This window comes from Triplophysa dalaica, chromosome 6 (assembly GCF_015846415.1).
Source record: "Triplophysa dalaica isolate WHDGS20190420 chromosome 6, ASM1584641v1, whole genome shotgun sequence".
In the NCBI taxonomy this organism is placed as follows: Eukaryota; Metazoa; Chordata; class Actinopteri; order Cypriniformes; family Nemacheilidae; genus Triplophysa; species Triplophysa dalaica.
In genome coordinates this window covers 23,085,627-23,110,038 of record NC_079547.1, presented here as the reverse complement: position 1 = coordinate 23,110,038, position 24,412 = coordinate 23,085,627, and the positions used below count along the sequence as shown (strand labels likewise).

General features: G+C 37.6%; 2 protein-coding genes across 3 annotated transcripts; one reads left to right on the top strand and one right to left on the bottom strand.

Moving 5' to 3' along the window:
* Positions 1 to 225: 225 nt before the first annotated feature.
* On the bottom strand, positions 226 to 12,492 carry ppp4r1l (protein phosphatase 4, regulatory subunit 1-like). 2 transcript variants are annotated; one of them, XM_056749863.1, is made up of 20 exons: positions 12,360 to 12,492; positions 10,975 to 11,019; positions 10,441 to 10,570; positions 9,891 to 9,997; positions 9,659 to 9,801; positions 9,038 to 9,184; positions 8,728 to 8,835; positions 8,240 to 8,305; positions 7,743 to 7,901; positions 6,188 to 6,309; positions 5,608 to 6,080; positions 5,312 to 5,523; positions 5,091 to 5,174; positions 4,757 to 4,942; positions 4,042 to 4,203; positions 3,661 to 3,761; positions 3,426 to 3,546; positions 3,069 to 3,203; positions 2,819 to 2,960; positions 226 to 2,657 (listed from the first exon to the last, which is right to left on the bottom strand). In XM_056749863.1, the coding sequence occupies exons 1-20, from the start codon at positions 12,364 to 12,366 to the stop codon at positions 2,512 to 2,514; spliced, it is 2,796 nt and encodes a 931-aa protein (XP_056605841.1). In that variant the 5' UTR covers positions 12,367 to 12,492; the 3' UTR covers positions 226 to 2,511. The 2 variants fall into 2 exon arrangements, with proteins under 2 accessions (XP_056605841.1, XP_056605842.1); XM_056749864.1 differs by having other exon boundaries at positions 5,608 to 6,077.
* Positions 12,493 to 12,770: 278 nt separating this feature from the next.
* On the top strand, positions 12,771 to 22,874 carry rab22a (RAB22A, member RAS oncogene family). Its single transcript, XM_056749865.1, has 7 exons — positions 12,771 to 12,908; positions 13,865 to 13,944; positions 14,123 to 14,204; positions 16,701 to 16,772; positions 17,324 to 17,430; positions 18,923 to 19,032; positions 19,589 to 22,874. The coding sequence occupies exons 1-7, from the start codon at positions 12,873 to 12,875 to the stop codon at positions 19,690 to 19,692; spliced, it is 591 nt and encodes a 196-aa protein (XP_056605843.1). The 5' UTR covers positions 12,771 to 12,872; the 3' UTR covers positions 19,693 to 22,874.
* The last annotated feature ends 1,538 nt before the right edge of the window (positions 22,875 to 24,412 follow it).

Here is a 24,412-nt window from a genome sequence, read left to right as displayed (position 1 = left end):
AATATAACACAATTTACATCTTGAGCTTATATCATGCATCTTCCTGCATCATACCAAAACAAGTTGTTAAATCCATTAGGTCCAAATATAATATGCTATCGGTCCCTCTTTGAATGAGCAACATGTTCTTGCTTATATTACATTTTTGTTAGCAAGGGTCAAGAAAAGGTTCTAATGAGGCCCAAACCTTGAAGTCTTCCGAATAAAATCACATTTGACATAAGATTTTCAATTTATATTATTTTAATTAACATTCTAAAAATAACAAATACATAAAATGTATTTAAAAGAGATACACAGAAATTACAAAGTTTGTAACCCGAAAGGTTAGGATATAAAATCTTTGAGCATGATACACTGAGAAAAGGTCAAGGGGAAATACAAACTCATCTTAATTTTGTAAAATTACAAGAAAACTAGTGGATCAGCATTACGCAGACAGATGAAGTGGTTTTGTGGACATAACAGCAATGTCAGTGGCTCATATAAGAAATGGAAAATCTGGGGGGGAATCCATTGGCTTGCATATAAAATCAAACAAACAAAATATAATCTACCAGCATGGTCCATAAAAGGAAACACACACACGCATGCGCGCACACACACACACGCACACACACGCATGAGAACACAAGGAAAACAATAGAAAACTTCGAAATCAAAATATCAACAGGACAGAATGAAGACTGGCCTTGACTCTTATCAATTTAGTGCCAGCAATCACAAGCTTAAATCCCAGACTAAAAAGTTTTTTAACAATCCATATGCACAAAATCAAAGCACCGCTTGAGTTTGGGCAAGATAGTTAATTGACAGACTTGCAAAATGATCTCGGCTGCATCTTTTTATTAAAGTGCGCTTTGCAAAGTTTGCCATTGTGTGCTGATGTGGGATCAGTTACGTGGCCATCTATTCATATCTAAATCACAAAAAAAGGGCATACTGTCTACCAACCAGCAGCTAGAGGCGAGTTTAACAATGTCAAGAGCAGCACAACCACGCTTATAAAAATGGTCCGTCCATCGTACTTCACATCTAGCTTATTCGGTTTAAAACAAATACGGAACAAAAATCCAAAGGAATTGAGTAGATTCATGGTGTGCTTTAACGAACTAGTGCAAATCTGACAAAACAGTGTGCTTATTTCAGTGTTTTTCAGTCTGCAGGCCCTCTTACCTCACAACCAATTGAACATTTAATGGATTCTGCCATTAATGCCTTACCACAATTCTAGACAAGTTTGACAATTTTGGTTGTGCAGAATCTAAGTTTTATCTAGTAAAGCATTTGTCCTCAATACCCCTCTAAAATACTGGCCTCTTTTAAATATCAATGTCGAGGTATAAAATGGCTCTCCACCAATCAGGGAAGACGAGGTGGTTACGTACGACTGGTTCACACACACGAGACACGCAGACAAAACATGTAGGTTAAGATGTAAGGATATTCAATTCCTCTGATGACATGAAAGCTACAAAGTCTTTGCAAAAAAAAAAAGAAGGGGGGGTTTCTTTTCTGAGCCGCAAAAATTCGAGAAGACATGTCTGTTTGCTGTTGTTGTTTTTCGTAAAAGACGATTCCCGCAACAATTCGACTGAATCCTGAGGGTCAGGTGAACAGGAGGCTGGTAAATGCAGCAAATGTTCCTGCAGCATCACTTGGGCTCAGCTCGATACCGGCATTGCGGCTTAAAAAAATCTGTCAGGTCTCCCTGAGTTAGTAGCACTTCATCGTGTAAGTCTGCTCATGTTTTTAAGTCTTTTTTATAAGAATCCACAAAAAAAGTCTCATGAATGTACATCTAGCTTTGGAGGGGCAGCTGCTAGCATCTGAACAGTTTGATAGAAAACAAAGGATCCACGGATGCTGAAGTTCGTCTCGTCTCTTCAAATACTTTTTGCTGCCGTGATGGTGCAAACTGAAATCTTGCATGGTTCAGAGAGAAGCCAGAGGTGAGGTTATTGTGTTTGCAGATGTGTGTGTGTGTTAAGGTGGTGCTAGACGTCTATATGAGATGCATGGGCCTCGTTTATAAAACACAAATGCATGCATGTGACAACTGCATAAAAACATTTGTCGTTGCATTACTGTTTACATCCAATTAGCAGCGTTTTTGATATTTCAATCTGACAATCAGAGGCACAGACGATGATGACAAATTCCTTAATTGTCCTTTAGACAAATTTTGTTCCGTAGAATGTATTTGCTGTACAATATTTCATAATAAAGATCTTCTACATATTAACATATTGATTAGGAAACATCTTGTATTTGGATATTAACTTGCGTTTTAAGGGTTCATTGTGTGAATTTAGCCACTTTGTTTCATAAAAGAGGCCCATTTTGTGTATAAGAATGCATAATGTGCACATGTTCTCTTGTATGGAAAGTGTGTTTGGGACACGACTGCGAGTGTCTGGACAATTCCTATTTTCAAACACTTGTCAATTTAAATTGTATTTAGTGTTGTTCTTGCTGGTGCTTGTTCTGGTGTGCAGACAGCAAAAGATGCTAAATGAGCGCTGCCGTGTCCAGCAAGTTCCTGTTGGGATCCAGTGTGGCGAAGAACCGCACGTCCCGGTCCTTGTCCATCCTCAGTTCAGACAGAGCCTCCTCGAGCTCATCAGAGTATGCACTGCCTGGGTCCTTGAAGTACGCTGAGATCAGAGTAGACAAATAGACAGTGATTAGAAGTAATGCTGAAGCAAAATGTGTTCTAATAATAATGTGCTTTAAAATAAATAGCTATTTGTAAAATAAGTCACAATCTTCTTTAAGATGCATGTGCAAATTATGTTTGCCGTAATTTGTCTCTTACGTTTTTCCAACACGCTTTGTCTTAAAGCCTTGGCGACCAGCACGCGTACGTTGGCCACAGGATCTGACGAGAGGCTGAGCAGACTGGGTAGAAGATGCTGCGCAAACTGGTCCATGGGCATACAGTCCTCCTCCACTACCGCCTGCACAGAATCAATCACACATCAATTCCGAGTTTTGTTTGAGGAAGTTGGAAGCAGATCAATCATTTTGACAACTGTGTATTGCAAGTTTTGTCCCTAAAACTTTACCTGACAAATGAACGCGAACGCCTGCCGCCCAACCCATTTGGGACAGTGACAGAATCTCATAACAAGCTCATTAATGAAATTATGACCAAGGTCATGAGCTCCACAGGAATAAAGCTTCTGCAAGATCTCCACCACCTACACAAACACATATATATGTATACATAAATACCAGAGGTCATTGAACTGAAAAACTCAAAACTTCCTTGTTAGTCCAAAAACAGAAAGACATCATTTGTTTGCTTCATTTTACAAATAGTTTTCAGAAAGACTGAAAATAGATGATGACGAGGCAGAACTGAGGAAGAAAACGAGCTAAAAACAATACAGCCAGAGTGCGCTCGAGGAGAAATTACTCACCAGCTTATACGAGATCCACCGCACTTCAGATACTTTGTCAGAGCAGAGGTTAAGCCCTATCTGCCTGAGGTAGTCATAGACATCATTGTGGCTGTACAACTCGATGATCAGGATGAGCTGTCTGGATGCACAGACAGAGACACATGTGAATACCAGAGAAGTTAGATCACACTTGAGAGTTTGCAAATAGAGCAGAAGATTGGTTTAACAAAGTAGCTGAATGTTTAGCACATACTCTGCTAGCTCATAGCGGAATCTCCAGTTTCGGCTGTTGTCCGTCACCATGAACTCCTGCAGCTGATAGAGATATTCTCGACGCTTCTCTGAATGAAGCAGCTGTGAACAGACACAGAATAATTGAAGTATAAGTATAAGAAACTTCTTTTGATGCAAACTACAAACATTGAAAAACAACATGGAAATTGGTCTAATACCGTGTGTACACCGGATGCGACATGACAACCTGCTTGTACTTAATGGGTTTGTCGTGTTGCGCAGCATCCAGTGTGGACAAAATGTACATTCATAATGTGTTCTAATGCGTTTCTAATATCTTTTGTTGTGTCCCGTCCAGTCTAGACACGGTTTTAGACCAACATGTCCTTGGTTTTCTTACCTTCAAGAAGTCATAAAGGTGTTTGAGGACTCCTATCCGCACCTCATCCAGATCTTTAAGAAAGCCGTTAAATATGGGCACCAGGTCAGCTGCGGTTAGCTGATCTCCCAGAATCACAGCCAACTCGTGGATGGAGAACGCCAGCGTCCGACGCACCTTCCACTGTCAACACAATCAATCTTACCTCATCTGGCACATACAATGAATGACCAAAACTACACATACACAGAATATAATATGGTACAAAGTACACATACATAACACTTAAATGTAATATTTGCAATTAACTCAATTTGACCAATTAACAGGATAACAATGTTGTTATTGAAGTAATAGTTCAAATGAATATTCTCTTATAATCTGTGTCAGGTCTGAAACAAGTGGTGTGAGAAAATGTCAAATATCTTGAACACATTTAGTGAAACAACAATACTAAATTCAAACAAGTCGATTATTTAAAATTTCAATGGTCAATACATTAGAAAAACTAGTCATAACAAATGAGATTTGAAGTTACAGGCTTATCAAATTAAGCACTTGATTTGGGTTCAATTTTGCTAATCAAGCTCAAAATACGAATGAATGAGACCAATAATTTTGAGTAGCAACGGCTCTGAGAAATGCTGAAGGCATCATGATGAATGTTAAGTAATTGTAGTATGATTAACGTCACAATTGAAAGAACTTTATAAAGGTCATCTAGAGGAAGCTTCACCTGCACGTCTGTTGCGAGGGTCTCGTATGTGTCTTTCAGGCAGTGCCAGTTCTGTCTGCCCAGTGTCAGGGCGACACCTGGCAGACTGAAAGCACAGTGTTTGGCGATTTCGGTGTCCACAGTCTGAGCTCGAGCTGGGTCTGTCATGGACAGGTACTGATCCAACAACTGCTGTGGAATGACATTCTGAGATGGAGGACGGAAAGAACGAAGGTTAGATGGTAACATCATCTGGCTGTTTAAATAAAACCCATTGATAAAACTACAATGTTTAAACAATATACTAATACAAACTTAAACTAGTTACAGTATACTGTATCAGTTGTTACATTACCTGAACTTTAGACTTCTCTTCTTCAGAAGATTTGTTGATGTCAGAGTCTTTCGCTTCCTCTACATTTTCTATCAGTTCCGACTCCTGTGTCCAAACACACGTGTACTATGAGCTCTGTACTGTACTATACGGTGTTAATATTATAATAATGCTGCGTGAAATCACAGTGACCAAGGTAAAGAAATCATACAAGTGATATTTTCAGAAAGAAATTCTCATACCTCACTGCTGGGTTCAGAATCATCTACAGGTGAAGTAGATGGCGAGTCTGATATCTGTGCATCTGTTAATGAAAGCTCGCTCATGGCACTGAGCTCCTCCGACGTTGGAGAACCCACAGAACCGTTACTGTCTGATAAGGAATCTTCCGCATCTTCTGTCTGGCTGTCTAGCTGAGCTGCTTTCAGCGCAGCGGATAACACCTGTACTTGTGCTATGTTAGAGAAATAAACATTAAATACATTTAAAGGCTGAAGCACACAATATACAGTTAACGTTGGTCAGTTAATAATGGTACCTTGTACATCAGGATTATCTAGGTGAGGTTGAAGGCAGTCCAAAACCTTCTGGATCTGCAAGCTGGTGGCCGGGCCTTGAGCATCTAAACTTGGAGGCTTTTCTATATCATCACCTTGTGCTTCTTCTTGGTCTCCGACTTCCTCCATCAACACGTCTCCGTCCTCCTCATCTCGCTCATCTTCCTGTAGTAGCTGGAGGTCCTGGGTGATGTCGGGCAGCGGGGATCTCCAGTAGTTAAAGGAGCTGTACATCGTACAGTCATCCATCTGCTGGTTTGTGTGTCTAAACAGGCCCTGGACAGAACTGTCTTCATGAGGTTTGGATGAGTAACTCGTTGGATTCTGGTGGCCATGTGGAGGTTGTGATGGTGGAGCTGATTTTTCGGAGGTGGTGTGCTGCTGGTGTGAATCGGGCTGAATGAGATGTTCTGAGGAACTTAAATTGGAGGCGTTGCAGGAGTTATTCGAGCTGCTGGGGGTCACATGGTGAGAGATGTACCAATCAGAATTTATTGAGACTTGACAAACGTCTACAATATGAAGAAGTGAGTCGAATTTTGTGCAAACACAATTGTTTACCTCTCAGAGATCTTAAATATCTCACGAAGGGTTCCATCGTCACAGAAGTGCAATCCTGTGATTGAAGGATTGGCGAACGTGGAGATAAAACGACCTAGAGATTGGAATGCAGCCTGCCGCACCTGTGGAGTAGAAGCAAATATACAGAGTATATGTAGTAGCAAATCAATAGGTTGAGCCACTTGAAAATTGTTTTATTTTTTATGATGGGATAAAGAAACAATGGAGGTATAATCATTCTGATTGGTCAGTTGATAACCACTGAACTGTATAACAATCTGTCATCCTCTACCACCATTTACCTACATAGCTAGTTGCATATCATTTTTACAACTACCTCTTCTCTCATAACATCAAACAACCAGATTCAATGTTTCATTTTTTATTTGATAAGTAACCACGTTATAAGTAACACACAGTCAGTCACACAATGATGAACATCCTGATCATCTTGTGAGGGTTTATTTTGTACAATATCATGATACTTATTGGCTTTTAGAGATCTAAAGTTTGTCATCATTTATTAACCATCATTTCCTTTAAGAATCTAGTCAGTGAAATCTACTCCACGCCTCCCTTTCAAAACTCCAGGACGGCTAACAGAACATGGGGAATTAAATGGAAGTGGACCCGCGGTGTATGTAGATAGAAATAGCTCATTCTAAGGGGCCGTTTACACTGTACTGTTTTCAACTGAAAACGCAAAAAATTGATTTAGATAGAAACAGCATTTTTGGAGCATGAAAACGCAAACCTTTGAAGACGGGTCTCAAAGTTTTCTTTTCCATGTAAACTCGGTCGAGCGAGTATAGCCAAAACAATAAGGCGGATTCCCGTACTGTGCGCTCTCGCTGCTCGACTATGTGTTAACGTTTCCCCAGCAAAATGTGGATTTGCTGCACTAATGAGACTAGTGGACACATACTTTTTCCATTCGCAAGACTTTAAAAACACATATACGTCAAACAACGGTATTAAAAAGCCCTTTTCCCTTATTACTGTGCTTGCGTATGTGCCAAGGCACATCCTGTTTCTTTACACAACAACATCGCCATCCACTAGCCTGGCGTGCATACTACAGCGTTTTATCCGTTTTCTTGTATCCGTGTAAATGCAGACATTTTTGATAACGCTGTCATGTGTACGTGAAACCAATTAAAAACGCAAAGGAAAACCTTTCAGTTTTTCATAATGTAAATGTGGCCTAAGGTTATAAAAACATAACGCTTCATTGTGTAAGCTGTTTATACACCACTGAAGGCATAGCTATGTATATTATATTGCATTTCTATCTATAGATCATCCCAAAAATACACACTCGACCTTTAAAACTTGTATATGACTTTCTTCTCTGAAACACAAAAGGACATATTTTGAGATATAAATATGCCATATTTTGAGACCAAAAAATCCATTGCATGGATATTTAATATCCATGCAATGGTGCCCGTGTTGTTCGGTTACCAACAATCTTAAAAATGCTTCAGCATAACCTCTTTGAGCGTCTGCTGTTCTTTTGTGTGTGTGTGTGTTTGTGTGTGGATTTCTCTCTTACCCATCGTGACTGATCGCTGATGAGATTGATGAACAACGGGGACAATTTAGTACGCCGCACCTCTGAAGAAGTGCAGTTTGAAACAACCATGAAGCACTCAGCACAGGCTTTCCTAATACCCCACAGACTATCCGAGCACAAGTCGAAAAATTTAGGCATCTGAATTGAAAAAAAAAAACACAGTTAAACAAATCATGTCTAAAAAATACATCAGTGCGGTCGTTTAGTCTCAAGATAATGTCCACCAGTAATGGATTTTGTAAAGTATGCTTTTAGAAACAACTTAAATATCCTTATTGTAACCAAGGCCAAACCAAATCCCTTTATTGTCACTCAAACATATACACAAGTGCAACAGTAGGTGAAGTCCTGTCCTGGCCTAGTCCTGGTTTAAAATAATCCCTGTCCGGGAAACCGCCCCTTAATCTGTCAGTGATCGAATGAACAAATATAAATAGCTCTTCTTTTAAAACCAGAAGCAGGGCAGCATTTCTTACCAATAGTTTCTCTGTGGCTTCCTGGCCAACAATAGAACAGAACTCCCCAAAGTTTGCTGCACAGACCTGGTGCACAAAAAAAGAAAAAACATTTTCAATGAGGTTTAATTCAGTCTACTAATAACTACGCAGTTATAAGCTTTTTAAAACTGCAGTTATAAATTGACATCTATATCTATATAATATCTATACAGTAATCTATATCTATTGACACACACAGACCAGTCTCTACAAGCCACTTGGTTGAGAAGTATGTAATGCACAAAATGTACATTTTAATGTGTAGCATAAAACTCAAAATACCCTTTGGGACAACTGTGGATTACATCGTTGATACAGTCCTAATATTATCTGGCTATGAAATCAACTTCTTGGATATATGAAAGTTCTCTTGTAAAGCATTTATAGAGAACATGATCGTCATGTTATATTTATAATATGTACATTATAAATAGCACATCCTGACAAGCGACACGAAAACAAGTTACCTTGCGGACTTGAAACAGTCTTGCATCGCTGCACAGCTCACAGAATCGCACCAAAAGAAGGTGTTCCACTGTGTCTTTAGTCAACATAGTCACCAATTTACACATGATCTGCAACAAAATGTTATCAACCCAGAGATCAAAACCAAAATTTCGCTTTTTCAAACCTGCAAAACAATTTGCAGCATAACAACAAATGCAGGAGGTTTGAAGATAAGCATTTTATTATATTACACAACACACTTTCTTTCCTTTTTTTGTAAGCGCAGGGTTACTTTTAGAAGTGTTTTCACTTTTACACGAAAACACTCACCGCTACAGCCTCAATCTTATAGTCGTCATCGCTGCTGGGTTCTGTGAGCTCCAGTAGCACAGGGCAGACCCTTCCCTCCATATCAGCCTTACTCATCAGACCCTGTTCAAGAAGAACCAGCAGGGCAGCCTGGCTCGTCTTTCGCACCTTATGGAAAAACAGATTAGCTACGCTAAAAGCTTGTCTAATATTGCTATGGTTATACAAAGTTATGACATCATATATTTATTTACTCACATAACTCAAAATCTTGCTTATTTTCCGCTATTCCCATGTTTTTTTAAGCTATACTATATGTTACGTGTACATTTATGGATTAGACTTTTTTCCAAAGCAAGAGTCAAGGTATAAAATTCAATGAATGTGTGTTCTCTGGGAATATAACTCATGACCTTAGCACAGCTAATGCAATTCTCTATCATCTGATCTGCGTAACTCTCAAATCTCCTTCACGCTTCTGCATTTTCAAGACTGACACATTCAAAAGACACACAAGAACCGAAGGAATTTTTCTTTCCTTTTCCTCTTCTTGTACTTTGATGCTTTATGAAAACAAAAAAGCTCTGTGTTGTAGTAAATGCACCGGTTAAGCTACAGCCGCAATTCACAGGTATCACTTACCTGGTTATTAGGATCTGTGAGATAGCGGACCACAATAGGTACTAGATACCGCGAGAAGGCTTCTGGGAAATTGGGGCGGTTTTCGTGGAGGAACATAGCAATGTTTGGCACCTGTTCCATCAATTCAGCTCTCACTGTTGGTTCTGTAACGTCACCACACCCACACATACGTTGAAATGCATACATTACTACCATACAAACACATGTGAACACAGGTAAAAGTCTCAGTCACCTCCATCCTCAGACATTCTGGCAACCGTTTCCATGACGCTGATGAAGTCATTTTCGTTCTCACTGAACTCCCGGAGCACATCTAGCAATCCCCGTGCCACAATTTGCCTGGAAAAAATCAAGACGTATTAGATCGGATCATTTGCTGCTTCAAAATATAACCACAAAACTGTTTGCAAAAAATGACAGGTCTCTTTCAGAGTCCAAAAACCAAGTGTAATTCTAAAATGACAAGTTTGTAGAAACAACCTGAATCAGAAGCCAAAAACCAACCAAGTGTACTTTTACAATGACAAGTTTGGCTCCGTTCAAGTCTTTCTGGTCCAGCAGTGAGAAACCAAGTCATATCAGGTTTGCATTAAGCCCTTAAATTTTTTAAATTATGTTCCATCATCGTGCCATAAAACGTTATTTACAAAGTGTCTGTATCAAGTCTCACTTCTGTATAAAATCTTACAGTACTCCAAAGAAAACATTCAGAACTGCACCATGAGGGAAAAAGATGTACATGTTTATTGACTTGTGTACATTTCATCACCATCATATCTCACCTATTGAAGACGTTTTCGCTAAAAGCATATTTTTCCAGTCGACCCAAAGGGGTGAGGTTATCCTGGCCTGCATCCAGAAACGCTGTTATCCGAATCCCATCGCACTCTGAACCGTAGTCATCGAATCCAACTGCAAAACAAATGAACAGACATTTAATGAGAAAGTATAATTTAATGTCCAGCTTATAGCACGGCCCTGTGCCGGTATTAAAGAGTCCTTTCGAATTCAAACCAGGGATCCCTCTAGAAGAGTGATATAGAGTAACGATATTTGATCTTCAGTTTACAGACTAATCCGTTTAAATGAAAGCATTTCGGCTTTAACATTTTTCAATCCAAACACATTTAAAGCAGAATATAGATCCAGGTGTTATGTTGTTGCACCACATCTATGTTACAAAAAGAACATGGATTTTATTACGGGTGGTTTGGTTCTGTCAACAAAGTCTATACTTCAAATATAGGATATCACCTAGCACAGCCAACTTATTGAAACATAAGATGAGTACTGTGTGATCTGTTCTGGATACTTACAGTCGTCCAAATCATCATGGCCATCTTCGAAATATAAAGACAGACCTGGGGAAACAAACCGAAAATGAGAAAATTACTGTGGTTTCTACTACAGTAATCATAATGCGTTTGTAGTAAGAATAGGACCATACAGTAGTACCAAAGTCTCACTTACTACAGTAACCATAGTTAGTCGTCGCAGCAAACATTGTCAAAACATTACACCGTGTCTACACCGCGCCGCATCCGGTGTGGACAAAACTTAAAATTATAATGGATTCTAATGCGTTTCTGATTTCTTTTGTCGCATCAAATCCGTTGTAGACAAGGTGATAGTTAAACTAAATCAACATTAGGTCATTGCTATACATCCTAAAAACATTAATCTTACATTGTTAGTGGAACTTTTAAAAACAATGTTTTCATAAGCTAATGGTTAATGTCAGCAAAATGTTCCTAGTACATCTTATGTACGATATGATTCAACTGTAGTATTTGTTATAAAATCACAGTAGACGCAAAAGTACCATGGTCTTACTACAACAATAATACTTGATATGTGTAGATAAATCTATGGTAATTCAAAGGTAATCAAACCACCAGAAAACATGGTTACTATATTTGTTCCTATAATAAACCATGGGTAGTTTTCAAGGATATTTGTGTGTCAAATGCTGCTGTCATGAAGTTGGACAAAATCTCCAAATGTACTGTCTGCCAACACAGCATTCTGAACTGAAACGAGTCTACAACACTAAAAGATATGAAAACTATATACTAATATTCGACTTCCTTCTTGGTAAGCACGTGACTGCTTTTTGACACATCGTTTCAAGTGTGAGAGGTATTGAAGCTTTGTATGTCACTAGCATGTTGTCACCTAAGGAAAATAACGTAACATCAAATAAAACGCAAAACATAACTAGGAAGCTGATTTTAATACTAAAACCTTGTTGTGTTAAACGCTTTAACTGACATTGTAATGTATTTTAAACGGTGCCCGGCCAACCAAGTCGTTATCCGGAATCGACCCTTATAGTCTGGCAGGCTAACAAACTGACTGTCAACGTCCTGTCAACTCAACCATCCCATCTTTACTAGTCTGGCTAGATACAAATTTTATATTATATTACGGAGTGTGGATTCTGACACATTTAGTCAGGAAACAGCTCTTTAGAAAAGCACTTTCTATCATTTACCACACAGTGTCCTATTCTGTTAGCTTCCCTACCTCGAAACTAGTGTTAATCTTCTTAAAATTTCACCACACTTGCGACCTTTCTTCAACAAAACCACTTACATGTTTAAAAAAGCATCCCAAATCGTTAATGTCCGTGCAATAACAGGACCGAACGACTTTAAAATGCCCCATAAAGCTTTAAATAACAGTATTATCAGCACGTTACCTGCCATCTTGATTTACACCGAGGCTGTCACTCCACTTCCTCAAAAGATTTCCTGCTCTCGTTTAAATCCCGGTGTCATCCATACGAAGACTAAATATTAACGAAGCGAATAAACTCGACTAAAAGAAGCGCGTATCCGCCTAAATTTATCGCGAAAAAACGAATCGCTAAAGCGAACGGTCGGCGACTGGAAAATAAGACAATGTCGATCACGTGACTCATCAGCCGGAGTTCAAGATGGCGGCCGGCGAGCAGCTCGCGTCGCAACTAATCGATCACCCATTTAACATCTAAACCCTTTAAATAACCATTTAAAGCTCTTGGGTAATATTAATATATATTACTAGCGTATTGAATCGCGTACAACGATAAACAGCGGATTTCAGACACTACCTTGTGGACTTTTTGTGTTGTTGTTGTGTTTTTTGCTGACGTCAAATAGAAATAGTTGTGTGTCGTGTTTTTGAAACTGCCTGGAATGTTTGAGAAGTTTCTACTAGTTTGGAGGTCAACATGTCGTTAAGAGAGTTGAAAGTATGCCTTCTTGGGGTAAGATAAGTGCTAACTTTTTAAGACTTGAGTTTGCTAAGGTGCATTGCGTGTTTGTGCATATTTTGTGCTTGTTTTGATTGCTGAGTTGATACTTAATCGTTGATTTGTGTTTGCAAGTCATGACTTGCGAGAGGGTGGGTGGTTTTACCTGTTGTGCAAGCTTTGTTCATCTCTGAAGCATGGCAGTGATTTTTGCAGAGCTGTTGACGTCATTGACCCATTCAAGAGTGGATGTTATATCTATTCAGGATGTGTCACTATTACACAAGCTTGCATTTCTCACTACCTGCTTTAGGTTTTAAAAGTCAAACTCATTTTAAACCAGTTCACATTATTAAACCACATTTTCTAGAAAGTTGACCAAATTATACTCGAATGACAAACAGTCTTACTGAGTAACTGTTTACTTAATTTTTTTTACAGTAAAGAATTATGCTGTAATGCAAGTGCATACATATTATGTACTTGCATAACATACAGTATTGAGGTCACTTTGTTGGTACTCATACTAAATATGTTTTAAAAAGTGTAATTATGAAGTTAATCTTGGTGGATTTAAATATGTAAATCTAATTTATTGTCCATGTGCTTAAGGTGATACAGTATTTAGGAAAGTAATAGTAATGAATAATTCAATTACTTTTACATAGTGTATTTCATAGAGTAATTGAGATACAAATTTAGTAATTATTTTATTTACATTTTTTTATTTAGAAGTAATATACCCAACACAGATGACAGTAAAATTGTCAATGTTTCCTGTTAATGTAGTTCATTGGGTTTTATTTACAGAATAGGTACATTTGAGTTGTGAGATCACCTTATATAAAATAATCATTTTCTTACTTAAACTTCCAATATTTAACCATACAAATGTGTTTTTCCCTTTTGTAAATACGAATTGATTTAAGAGCCATTTGTTTTGTCTACACGTCTTCGTCCTTGTGTTGTAGGATACAGGTGTTGGAAAGTCAAGTATCGTGTGGAGGTTTGTGGAGGATAATTTCGACCCCAACATTAATCCCACGATTGGGTAAGACCGTATTGCAAAACACACACTTACAGTAAGGTTGTGTTTTCTGTAATGCAGGTTTTTCCATTATTAAAGTGTAATTTTTTAGGTTCGGCAACACTAACCCACTATTGCGACGATGCTGTAGCATTGCATGTGCTTAAAATGACATTAACTAGTCATGTGGCCTTGTTTTCAGAGCATCATTTATGAGCAAGACTGTGCAGTACCAAAATGAGCTTCACAAATTCCTCATCTGGGACACAGCCGGACAAGAAAGGGTAAACACAGGAAAAATTACAAACACACTTGGGGAAATATTTAAGCTCATTTCACTTTCTGTTTTTGTAATGTTTTTATGTGCCAACAGGGGGCAGTATTGCTTGCCTACATGTGTGTGTAAGGCAGAAATAAAGGAAATATAATTTATTTACTTTTATTATATAAAATATGTGTGTGTATAGTGAATGATTATTGTGGTTATACTTTAATCTTCTTACCACTTAGCATGTGAGTGTGTCAGCGTGAGATGTTTATCGCCTCTTACAATTTGACAGCGGTCTTGGAGCCGTTCGGAATTTGATCCCTTCTTATGTTTGTCTATGATGTTATATGATGCTAAATGTAGAATGCCAAGCAGCCCACACAAGCTGCTAGGAAAATCAAAGTGTCAAGGAAGTTCTTTTCTTTTTTGTATTTATATCATCATCCAAAAGTCTGATGCCACATTGAAAGTCATTTAATACGTGTTAAGATAAAGAAACGGGATAGTGTTACACGTATTAAACTCTTAACACTTTTTAAATTTAACTTGTCACTCAAAGATGATGAAATTTTCAGCAGCATTTTCAGGAAAGGCTAAAGTTGTAACCATATAAAGCCTGATTTAAGCGTACAGGGACTGCAGCCTCTGACTTATCTGGCCTGACTCTCCTCATCTGTTAGTGTTTAGTGCTTTGATGTTTTCCCAGCGGTGAGGAGGAGGGTGCGAGTTCATCATCATGGCATTGGTAGAAGAGGTCACATCTTCTTTGCCCTAGAGGCTGATGGGATGAAACGTTAGGCCTTGTCAGAGATAAAAGTTGGAAAAGAGCAGTTGAAGCCAGAATCTCTCTCTCGCTCACTCGCTTTCTGTCTTGTATTGTAAAGAAAGACAGTTTTGTACACAGATTCTTGTACCCTGGCAGGAAATGTAAGCTGGCTTTTCTGTTGCTGTCAGGTCCTGATTGAATAATTATCCAGTACATTGCTTTTAGAACAACACTGGAAAGATTGTGAATGTCTGTTTTCCATGCACTTGTGTGTGTGTTTATAAAACCAGGGATAGGAGAAAAATCAACTGTATATCTAGATTTTTTCTTTAGCATTCATTTTATTATCAAAAACCTCTGTCAGATATTTTTAATAATCAAAAGATCTTAATTTTTTTGTTGGGAATGCGGATTTCAGCATTTTTAGACATAATATATAGTCAATTTTGGAAATGTATTGTCTTGGACATACTCATAAAATCACATTTTGGAATGCCAGACATCCCACACCTTTAGACAAAAGATAACCAAGCTAAAACATTTCCTCCAAATAGTGTAGTTTGAGCCGAAGGGCCAAAAACAGCTATAAATGTAAGAAAAAGTGTCCGTCAAAGTGATTTATTTATTTTATTGGCAAAATGGAGAGATTTTCTGGCTCTGTTTTTTGGCTCTGGTCTGCATCCAAATCTGATCCAATACAAATTCAGATTTTTTTAAATAAAATGATACGCTTTGCATGGTCGTTGAATTATTTGTAGAGATGAATTGTTATTCGCAGATGTTATCTTAGTTGAGCCCATGTATTACTGGTGCATTGATCATAGTTTCATACTTGGGCGTAGAATGGTTTAAAAATGTGATTTATAAAAATTAGTGGCTGTAGTGCTTAAGTGTTAATACTTTACTCACTTCATCAATAGACCTAAATGAGCATTAAATGTTAACTTGCTAGTCTGTATCCATTCCTTTTTAAGATTGAAATGAACCTGTAAGATTCCAGCCAATTGCCAAAACCGTTTCACGCAAATCTGATTTTAAAATAACGTCTATTGAAATTGAAGGGTCAGATGGACACATGTTGGCTATTTGCACAATTGTATTTAAAACCTACATTTTTAGAAAGTATGTTGAAAAACATGCCAAGGTTTCTTCTTTCTTTTTCTCTCTCAATCACTCTTTATGCACTTTTACCCTCATTTTTCCCAGTGGAATGGCATACCCGATCCAGCTTGTTTTTATTAATCGAGTCCTATTTTTTTCTATTTTTGATGACCGGCTGTTGAAAAACCCAAATATGCTATTCCATAATGATTAAAACACTAACTTGGTCTGACACATCATGCTCATCTTTCTCCTGATGGCTCCCACATGTGTTGATGTGCCTTTCCTGCAGCTCCTAACTCAAGCCCCTTTGGCACGACCGTCTGAAACACAAGTTCTCCTTCAGGCTTTAACGGTGGCTCACGTCCGGGGGGGTTCAGTGTGGTTTTCTTCAGTTCTGTTTGAAATCTGTAAGGAACATGCTGGAATAACACCCGTTTATTTGTATTTGAGTTGTCCGTTTAATTCGGTGTGAAACTCAAAGGGGACCTCTGCCAAAACGTACAAATTCTTTCAAAGTTGTGATAATAAGCATATGTAGGTTGAGATCAGGATGTTATCGGTGATGATGGGGTCTTGCTCTTTTTGAAAATACGGGGTGTCGTTTTTCTTTCCTTTCATATGCATTCTCTCTCCTGCTTTCAGTTTCGGGCCCTGGCTCCCATGTACTACAGAGGCTCTGCTGCGGCTATCATAGTATATGACATCACTAAAGAGGTACTGAAATGCTTCTTCATTATTACTACACAAATCTTTCTGCTGTTCAAGTTATTAAAGGGATAGTTCACCCCGAAATGAATTCTGTCATCATCTACTCGCTCTCATGTCAAGAAACACATTTGATGTTTTTTACGTGTGTGAAACACAAAAGGAATTATGGGCTGAAGGCAAGATTTGCAATGAGTCATGACTTACATTTTGGTTCATACAAAGCTGTTATATGGCTTGGAAAGGCTTACGGTGACTGCTTTTACAGTATATTATGTTCTGGTCACCATTTACTGAACATCAAAAAGTACAGAAAATGAGCGGACTGAAATGTAAGTTCATGTTTAAAACCGCAGAGTGAGATACATGGACACAAAACGGCACAGGGTTATGAAAGAAATGATGACGTGCCAAATTTAAGTATACGGAACTATAAATGAGATTTACAAGATTTACATGTTTGTCTTCCACACAAAGCAATTTGACAGTTTTATATAAAGGCTGTGTTTGTCACATCAAAACCTTTTTGAGTAAAATTGAGAAACTCCTTCTTTCCTCAGGATTCATTCCAGACTCTAAAGAACTGGGTGAAAGAACTTCGCCAGCACGGACCACCCAACATAGTGGTGGCTATTGCTGGCAACAAATGCGATCTCTCCGATGCCAGGTGAATTCCACCGTCATGGCCACGAAACACTCCACATCCCGTCATCTCCGTTCAGATTGAAGGGATGCACCCGCCGGGATTGTCAACTCAATTCGACGTCAGGAAAAGACTTGCATATTTGCTGTCAGCATGTCCTGAAACCAAGCCGCGTACACAGCGTTATCGTGCGCGCGACTCATGAAAAAAATCCACTCGGTCTGCAATTTATCTTTCCAGTTAAATTGCTTCTTTCTTCCCACAGGCCCAATGATATGTCTTGGTTCACCATTGCTTTCTTTGGCAGCGCTGATGAGCTGTCAGTGCGGTTGTATTTTACATCTCGAAACCATAAAGACCGAGATGTTGAATCTGAGGGATAGCGATCGCACCACAAGCATTCGGGCAATAAATATCAGGGAAAGTTCGTGCGATTGTTCAGTCTGGCACAGAATGGCACCTTTTTGGCAAAGCTGATGCCGATTGGTGATCCATCGCTGTCATTTATTTTAAAAGTTGATTATGTCAACAACAACAATAGTTTCCTAGATGTGATTTAAGTCTAAGTTGATCAAAATGTCTTTAGGGAAATTTTTGTCCCGTTTGTCACCTACTAGGCAAAAATGTTATGCCAGAGCTGGACGTAATTGTCCCTCCTTATTAAATGGACAGTTCGCCAAAAAATGAAAATTCTGTCATCATTTACTCACCCTTGAGTTGTTACAGATCTATACACATTTCATAGTTTGGATAAACACAGAGAAAGAGATTTGGAAAAATGCTTTTAACCAAAAACTTCTTGGACCCCATTGACTACCATAGTAGGAAAAATTACAATGGTAGTCAAAAGTGCCCCAGAACTGTTTGCTTTCCTACATTCTTCAAAGTATCTTCTTTTGTGTTCAACTGAACAAAGAAATGTATAAGGCATGTTTTTCTACTGTGGTAGTCAATGGTGCCCCAGGACTGTTTGGTTACAAGCATTCTTCCAAATATCTTTCACTGTGTTCAAAGTTTTCAAGACATACGAAAAATGTACTCTCAACCTTAGCAACTGTATTGCAATGCCCGTATAACCTCTCAAACACTCTTGCATTGTGGCAATTACCATTGTGCAAATAACACTCACAATGTCTTCAAACGCATGGGCCATGTTTCAATAGAAAATTGATATGTTGTCTATGTGACAGACCCGTAACGTGTAGTTCAGGTGCAATCGGATAAGCGCCTGTGATCAGGTGACGGATGCAACAGCTTGCACACAATAGTTTACCACCAACATGCTGCCGTGTGCTAGTAATACATCACCATTATAAATGATAAGCAAGTTCAACCGTTTTTAATTTTTTATATCCCACATACCCATCGTATTTATAATAACGCAAACGTGACATAATTATTTGTGAAGAATTTTAAAGCTTGTCAAAACAGATGTTGTTTGTTGTATAGGCTAGTAAGCAATTGTAATATACGTCTATATTTCCCCACCTTATTCCTGTCTATGTATTTTCTCCAGAGAGGTGTTGGAGAAAGACGCCAAGGACTACGCCGACTCTATTCATGCCATATTTGTTGAAACCAGTGCCAAAAATGCCATTAACATCAATGAGGTCTTTATTCAGATAAGTGAGTCTTTTCTTTACTAGTTATCAGCACTTAGTGTGCATTGCATTTTGTCCTTGATTTTGTTTTGTCTGTACTTGATTGAGCTTTCAAATCACATAGTTGCAGTTGTAATAAATGTTGTTTATTGCAATACCATCTATTATTAAAGCTGTAATGAAATGCACGATCTATAATTGATTCTGATGGTGGTGAGAATAGTGCGTAGGTGGATACTTGTTCTCATCTCTTGGACCCAGGGCAATGGATGGGTTACAGGATGTGGATCTTTTACCAAGGGTTTTGGCAGTTACCCCATCGAGAAATAGGCATTCCTGCGGGTGCACAAAACCATACTTGTGACTTTTGTACAAGCAATCAGATTTTACTCTTTGCAGACGTGTTTCTAATTGCCGCCATATGTTTTTTTCGTGGCTGTAAAAAATGATACGAAGGTTTTTGATAAATTGCAAATAATCTCACGTACATTAATATTTTCTCTGTGCCTTGATGAAGACTAAATGGAAACTTGTGTTTCAATAAATTAGGATAAATTAGTGCAATTTCGATTTCTTTCCAGGTCAAAGGATCCCGGTTTTAGATGCCGAAGGTTCTTCTGCGGTCAGGGGCTTCAAACTACGTCGCCAACCAGCGGAGTCGACCAGAGAGCGTTCTTGCTGCTGACGTGGTCGTAAACAATCCGGCCAAACCCTCTGGAACCTTCACGACCTCTCACTTTCTTTCCATTAGTATCCACGAAGAATAGCAAATGAAGAAGGTGATGTCAGAGGAACGTCCCTGTGAAGCTGCAAAAAGAAGTCAGATATGGATTTAGACTCCAGATCCCGACACAGTGTTCACCACCTTTAGTTCTACAGTTGAGAAGAGAAAATGCCCTCCTGCAGTAGTTGAACCTCATCTTATTCCTCTGCCCTGTTCAGAGGTCCTTAGGGATCAGATTCGATTCTAGATCACTGCCCAGAATCAGACGGCAACTTAACACCTGCCGAACAGATCAGTGTGCTGTCTTGGTCTCTCACATTCTCTCTCTCTTTCTCGTTCTCCTGCGAATGCTCTGTTAAACTCTGTGTCTTCTGCACTGTATCTGCATATTTACATTTTTATTTTTCTGTCTCAATGCAAGTTTTCTCATCGCCTTATTTTTGCATTTATATATACATGTATAAATGTATGGATCTTGTCAAATCTGGCAAGAACTTTCCTGTGTCATATTTACAAAGGAAAGAAAACAAAGGTTTTGCCTAAAGAAAGTACCTTATCCTGCAAAACTGCAAAAATTATATTATAAAGCAATGCTTACATTTTGCAAAATAATGGGCAAAATGTGACCAAGACATGCAAACGTAAGTTTTCTACCACACAAGTCTCAAAATGTCTGTATTTCTGTTCTGTAGAAATACACACAGTGTGAGCTTTAGTTACAATATAACTTTATTTTATTGCATTTTGTATCATCTTTAAAAGAGAAAAAATCAAGAATAAACCAAGATTAGCACTAAAATACACTAAAATAGCACTATTTTTTGGGGGGCAAAACCTAAATATGCATTAGCGGCAAGGTTTTAAGACATTATAAGCACTTCTTTTATGAGTTTATGAGTAGGTCAGTTAAATGTAAGAATGTGTGCCAAATCTTTTTGAAATGTAGTTCTTGAAGAACTTTTGTAACTGAAATGTGACAATTTAATGTCAGTCACATAGTAACCGATTGACATGACAGTAATGTTGATGTCAGGAGCGTGAGGTCACCAAAACAAGTTTGCATATTTATAAATTTGCAAGTCAAGATACAACAATAACACATTCTTTGTCTATGTTGTAAAAAAAAAGTTTAAATGAACAATTACGTGTTTTACAATGTCTGTCTGTTGTTACTGCTTGTATTGCATATTGATGTCATTAAGGAAATACAGGCCTCACACTTTGAGATAAAGTTGCCCAGTTTTGAAGTGTTAGATTTGATAACATTTCCAACTGTTCACAAGTTTTCCATATCTGAATTTTAATAGTAGTGGGAAGGAGCCAAATACTGGTGTTTTATAAATGAATTTTGCTAGAACGTTGCATTGTGGGCTTTGATCCTGAACTTTGTTAATGCATGCTTTATGTCATAATCTTTCTGAAATTGCTATTTAACCATTTGTGCAGCAAGTCTCTTCAGATCCCTTTTTATTGCGTTTTTACTGGTTCAAGTGCTTTTTTTGAGGTCTTGCCAAATGCCCTAATTGTTTCATAAACATTTTCTTCTATGCTTCACTTTTTCCTAAATATGTTTTGGTCTTCACATCCAAGTTCCAACATCCTTTTACTGTCTGTACAGAGATTGCAAATGTGTTTTTCGAAACCAGACACGTTTCAGAAAGAACACAACTGTTTGAACCCCTAAATCATGCCATAAAAATCCACAACAGAATAGTTATGCCATACCAAATATTATGATTTTAATGCAACCCAAAATTTTCCTTAAGTAATCTAAATGTCCTTAATGTCTTAATTTGAGAGGAAAGTTGTTTGACGAATGGATCAGAATTGCATATTCATCAAGCACCTTATAGTTTTAATCTTAGACGTACATTGTCTTGTGAAAATTTGCTGTTACAATCTGTTACATTTTATCATACGTGCAGACCCACAGTGCTTAAGTTAATATGTGTTTAAATGTACACAAGCACAAATCACACCACCTCTTTTTAAAGTTATGAGGCTTCGGTTTTGTTTTCTAATGGTACTTACAGAAATGAAATGTGACAGTGACAGAATGTTGATGGTGTATCAGAATGGATATAATGGGCATTGTCTTGAGTTTCATGTATTCTATGACACTATATATGCAGTGTTGCCAATGTTCATGATGTTGTGCAATAATAATACTTATTTTCCCACTAAAACTATGCTGTCGATTCAGTTGCATGAATTGAGATTTAAGCCCCACAGACATTTATAGGCTTTTACATTCATTAAGATAATCCATGAATTTGATCTTTTCAATATTTTCCTTCACTTTTTTTTAATGAAAGAGAGGAACTGGCAGTACAACGGAAAATTTGCACTTTTCAAAATTGCCGCTTGTCAATCTGTGTCCTTTTGCCCTTGTCAAAATAACTTGCAATGTTTTGAAAAACGATATTGCTAAGCAGTCTATTGATGTTTTCACAGAAAACAGCATAATTACCATATAAAATGAATCGTTCGCTGACTGAAATGTACCACTTTATAAGTAAATGCTCTGTTACCCTTAAACTTCACCGTTTTGTTTTCTTTGTCATGTAAAACTTTTTGGAGTAGGAAACTTGGCTCAACTAATGCCAGGTTTTTATTATACATTTTGAGGGGCCTTTACAATGTGTGGAAATGCATTAGACTAGCCAAAGATGTTGTCGAATACAACGTTTGTGATCCACTAAATGGCTTAAGGTCTTGAATTCTTGGAAAAGGAATCACCGCCTTTTTGTCCTCTCGCAAGGAGAGCAAACTTTGTACTAATGCCTTTGAATGCAACTACACGTAAGGAGGACAAAAATAACATGCCATCTGGTTGTGTGGTTTTTAGATCGAAGTACAATGCTAGCGGTCTTGGGCTGGCCCTAAGAAAGTTGTGAAATGTTTAACTTGTAGATACCACAAATTAGATTAATTTTGTAAATAATATTTAGTCTTTCTGTTATACTTAAGCATAACTTACTATTGTATTTCAATAGAAGTATAATTTACCCCATCTAAAGTTTCTATACCATTTAGCCTTTCACTTTCATTATTTTCTCAGGCTTAAAAATGACATTTTATTTGTGAATGTGCAAAAGGGAAATGTTGAGCTCTTTATTGATATTAAAATAATACAAAATCCATATGCATTTGTCATTATTAAGTTTTGGGTTGATCGATCTTTAATGTCTTATCTGATATAAAACAGGAAAGATTAATCTAGTTTTAATTTTATAGAATTATAAATGTATTAAGGGTGTAATTCAGAGGTCCTGAGAATCTGTTTGCAGCAGTAATGGTTTCTGCTGTACTGGTCATTGGGCTATAGCCTATATATAAATATGACACTTGTGGTATGTGAGTATCTTTGGCAGGTTCCCCTTGTTGCTTTTTTAACTGTGCTGAGGAAAGTAAAACTGTCTTCCAAGAGCTTGTTCAACTGCCATGCCGACTGTAAATTGCCTCTTGTAAACTGAAGTGTGCTATTGCATACATTGTTGTGTATCACTGCGCTCAGTTATTTTGTTTAGTATCTGTTGTGACAAGTAACAGTTCACCCAAAAAGAAAAACATAATTTAAATTTATATGGGACCATTTAGATTGTTTTACTTACAGACATATTTCATGGAAATTAAGCACATTTCCCCCTTATATTCTTAGCAAGCATTTTACAGACACATTGTGTTGAATTGTGTTTTTACTCATTTTAATCGAATATATTATCATTTAATATATTCTGATTATATTCTATAATATTGCTTTTTTTTATTAAAAAACAGAACAACACGTTAACATGATGAAAATACTTAAAAAGTGTACAGTACATGCATGGTCTTAAAAATGTTCTTTATTTTACTTTAAAAGCTACTTTAGTCAAAAGATAATTTACCTTTTTGGGGATATTTATATTACTAGGGCATGTTTTGTGACAGAGCTTATAAAGATTGTTTACAATGGATCAGCGTCACTGAGCATTTCACCGTAATCATAATTTGCAGTAATGGCTGGGGTGCTGTTTTATCTTTCATTAGCTGCTAATTAATAAAATATAAGGAGCAGAAGAATACCAGCACCTGTCAAGTCTCATGCTAATGTTACTTACACATGACCTGCAACCTAGCAAAGCTGGCATTGCAGCACCCATCACCAAGAAGTAGACTTGTCCTTTCACAACACGCCACAGTTTTTTTAGAATTGCAAAATATATCAAATATCCTGTAGCTGAAATAGTAAAGAATTGGGTTAGCAGTGCTATGGCCTTGGGTTTGAATCCCAGGTAACACGCATGCTCATTAAAACAATGTATACACTTTCGAAAAAGTGTCTGCCAAATGCAATTTAAATATAGAGTACAAAGTACAAATATCTCAAATATTATACAATGATATAATTAAACTGAAGTAAACAGATTTATTTATAACAAAAAGCACAATATTGATTTTTAATCCCATCTTTAAATACACTTTTGTAAATAAAATATACTTTTATCATTATTGTAAAGCCAACATAAATACTGAAGATGAATTTGTACTTTTTTATGAATAAAAAAAAATTAAACAATACAATTAAATTGGCAACTATTTCGTAAGCAAAATGTTGGTTTTAGTTGACACTACAAAGTGCCTACTGCAGGGACAGTGACGTCACTCCCTCTCTTTCTAGGTGTGTTCTACTTCATGC

Excerpts from the sequence above, each read along its gene's own strand:
- ppp4r1l (XM_056749863.1), bottom strand. Across the intron at positions 10,571-10,974 it reads CCATGATGATTTGGACGACT|TTGGATTCGATGACTACGGT; the intron begins GTAAGTATCCAG and ends TTTGTTTTGCAG. Across the intron at positions 2,961-3,068 it reads CGTTCGCGTTCATTTGTCAG|GCGGTAGTGGAGGAGGACTG; the intron begins GTAAAGTTTTAG and ends GATTCTGTGCAG.
- rab22a (XM_056749865.1), top strand. The coding sequence starts at position 12,873 with ATGTCGTTAAGAGAGTTGAAAGTATGCCTTCTTGGG. Across the intron at positions 13,945-14,122 it reads AACATTAATCCCACGATTGG|AGCATCATTTATGAGCAAGA; the intron begins GTAAGACCGTAT and ends CCTTGTTTTCAG. Across the intron at positions 14,205-16,700 it reads ACACAGCCGGACAAGAAAGG|TTTCGGGCCCTGGCTCCCAT; the intron begins GTAAACACAGGA and ends TCCTGCTTTCAG.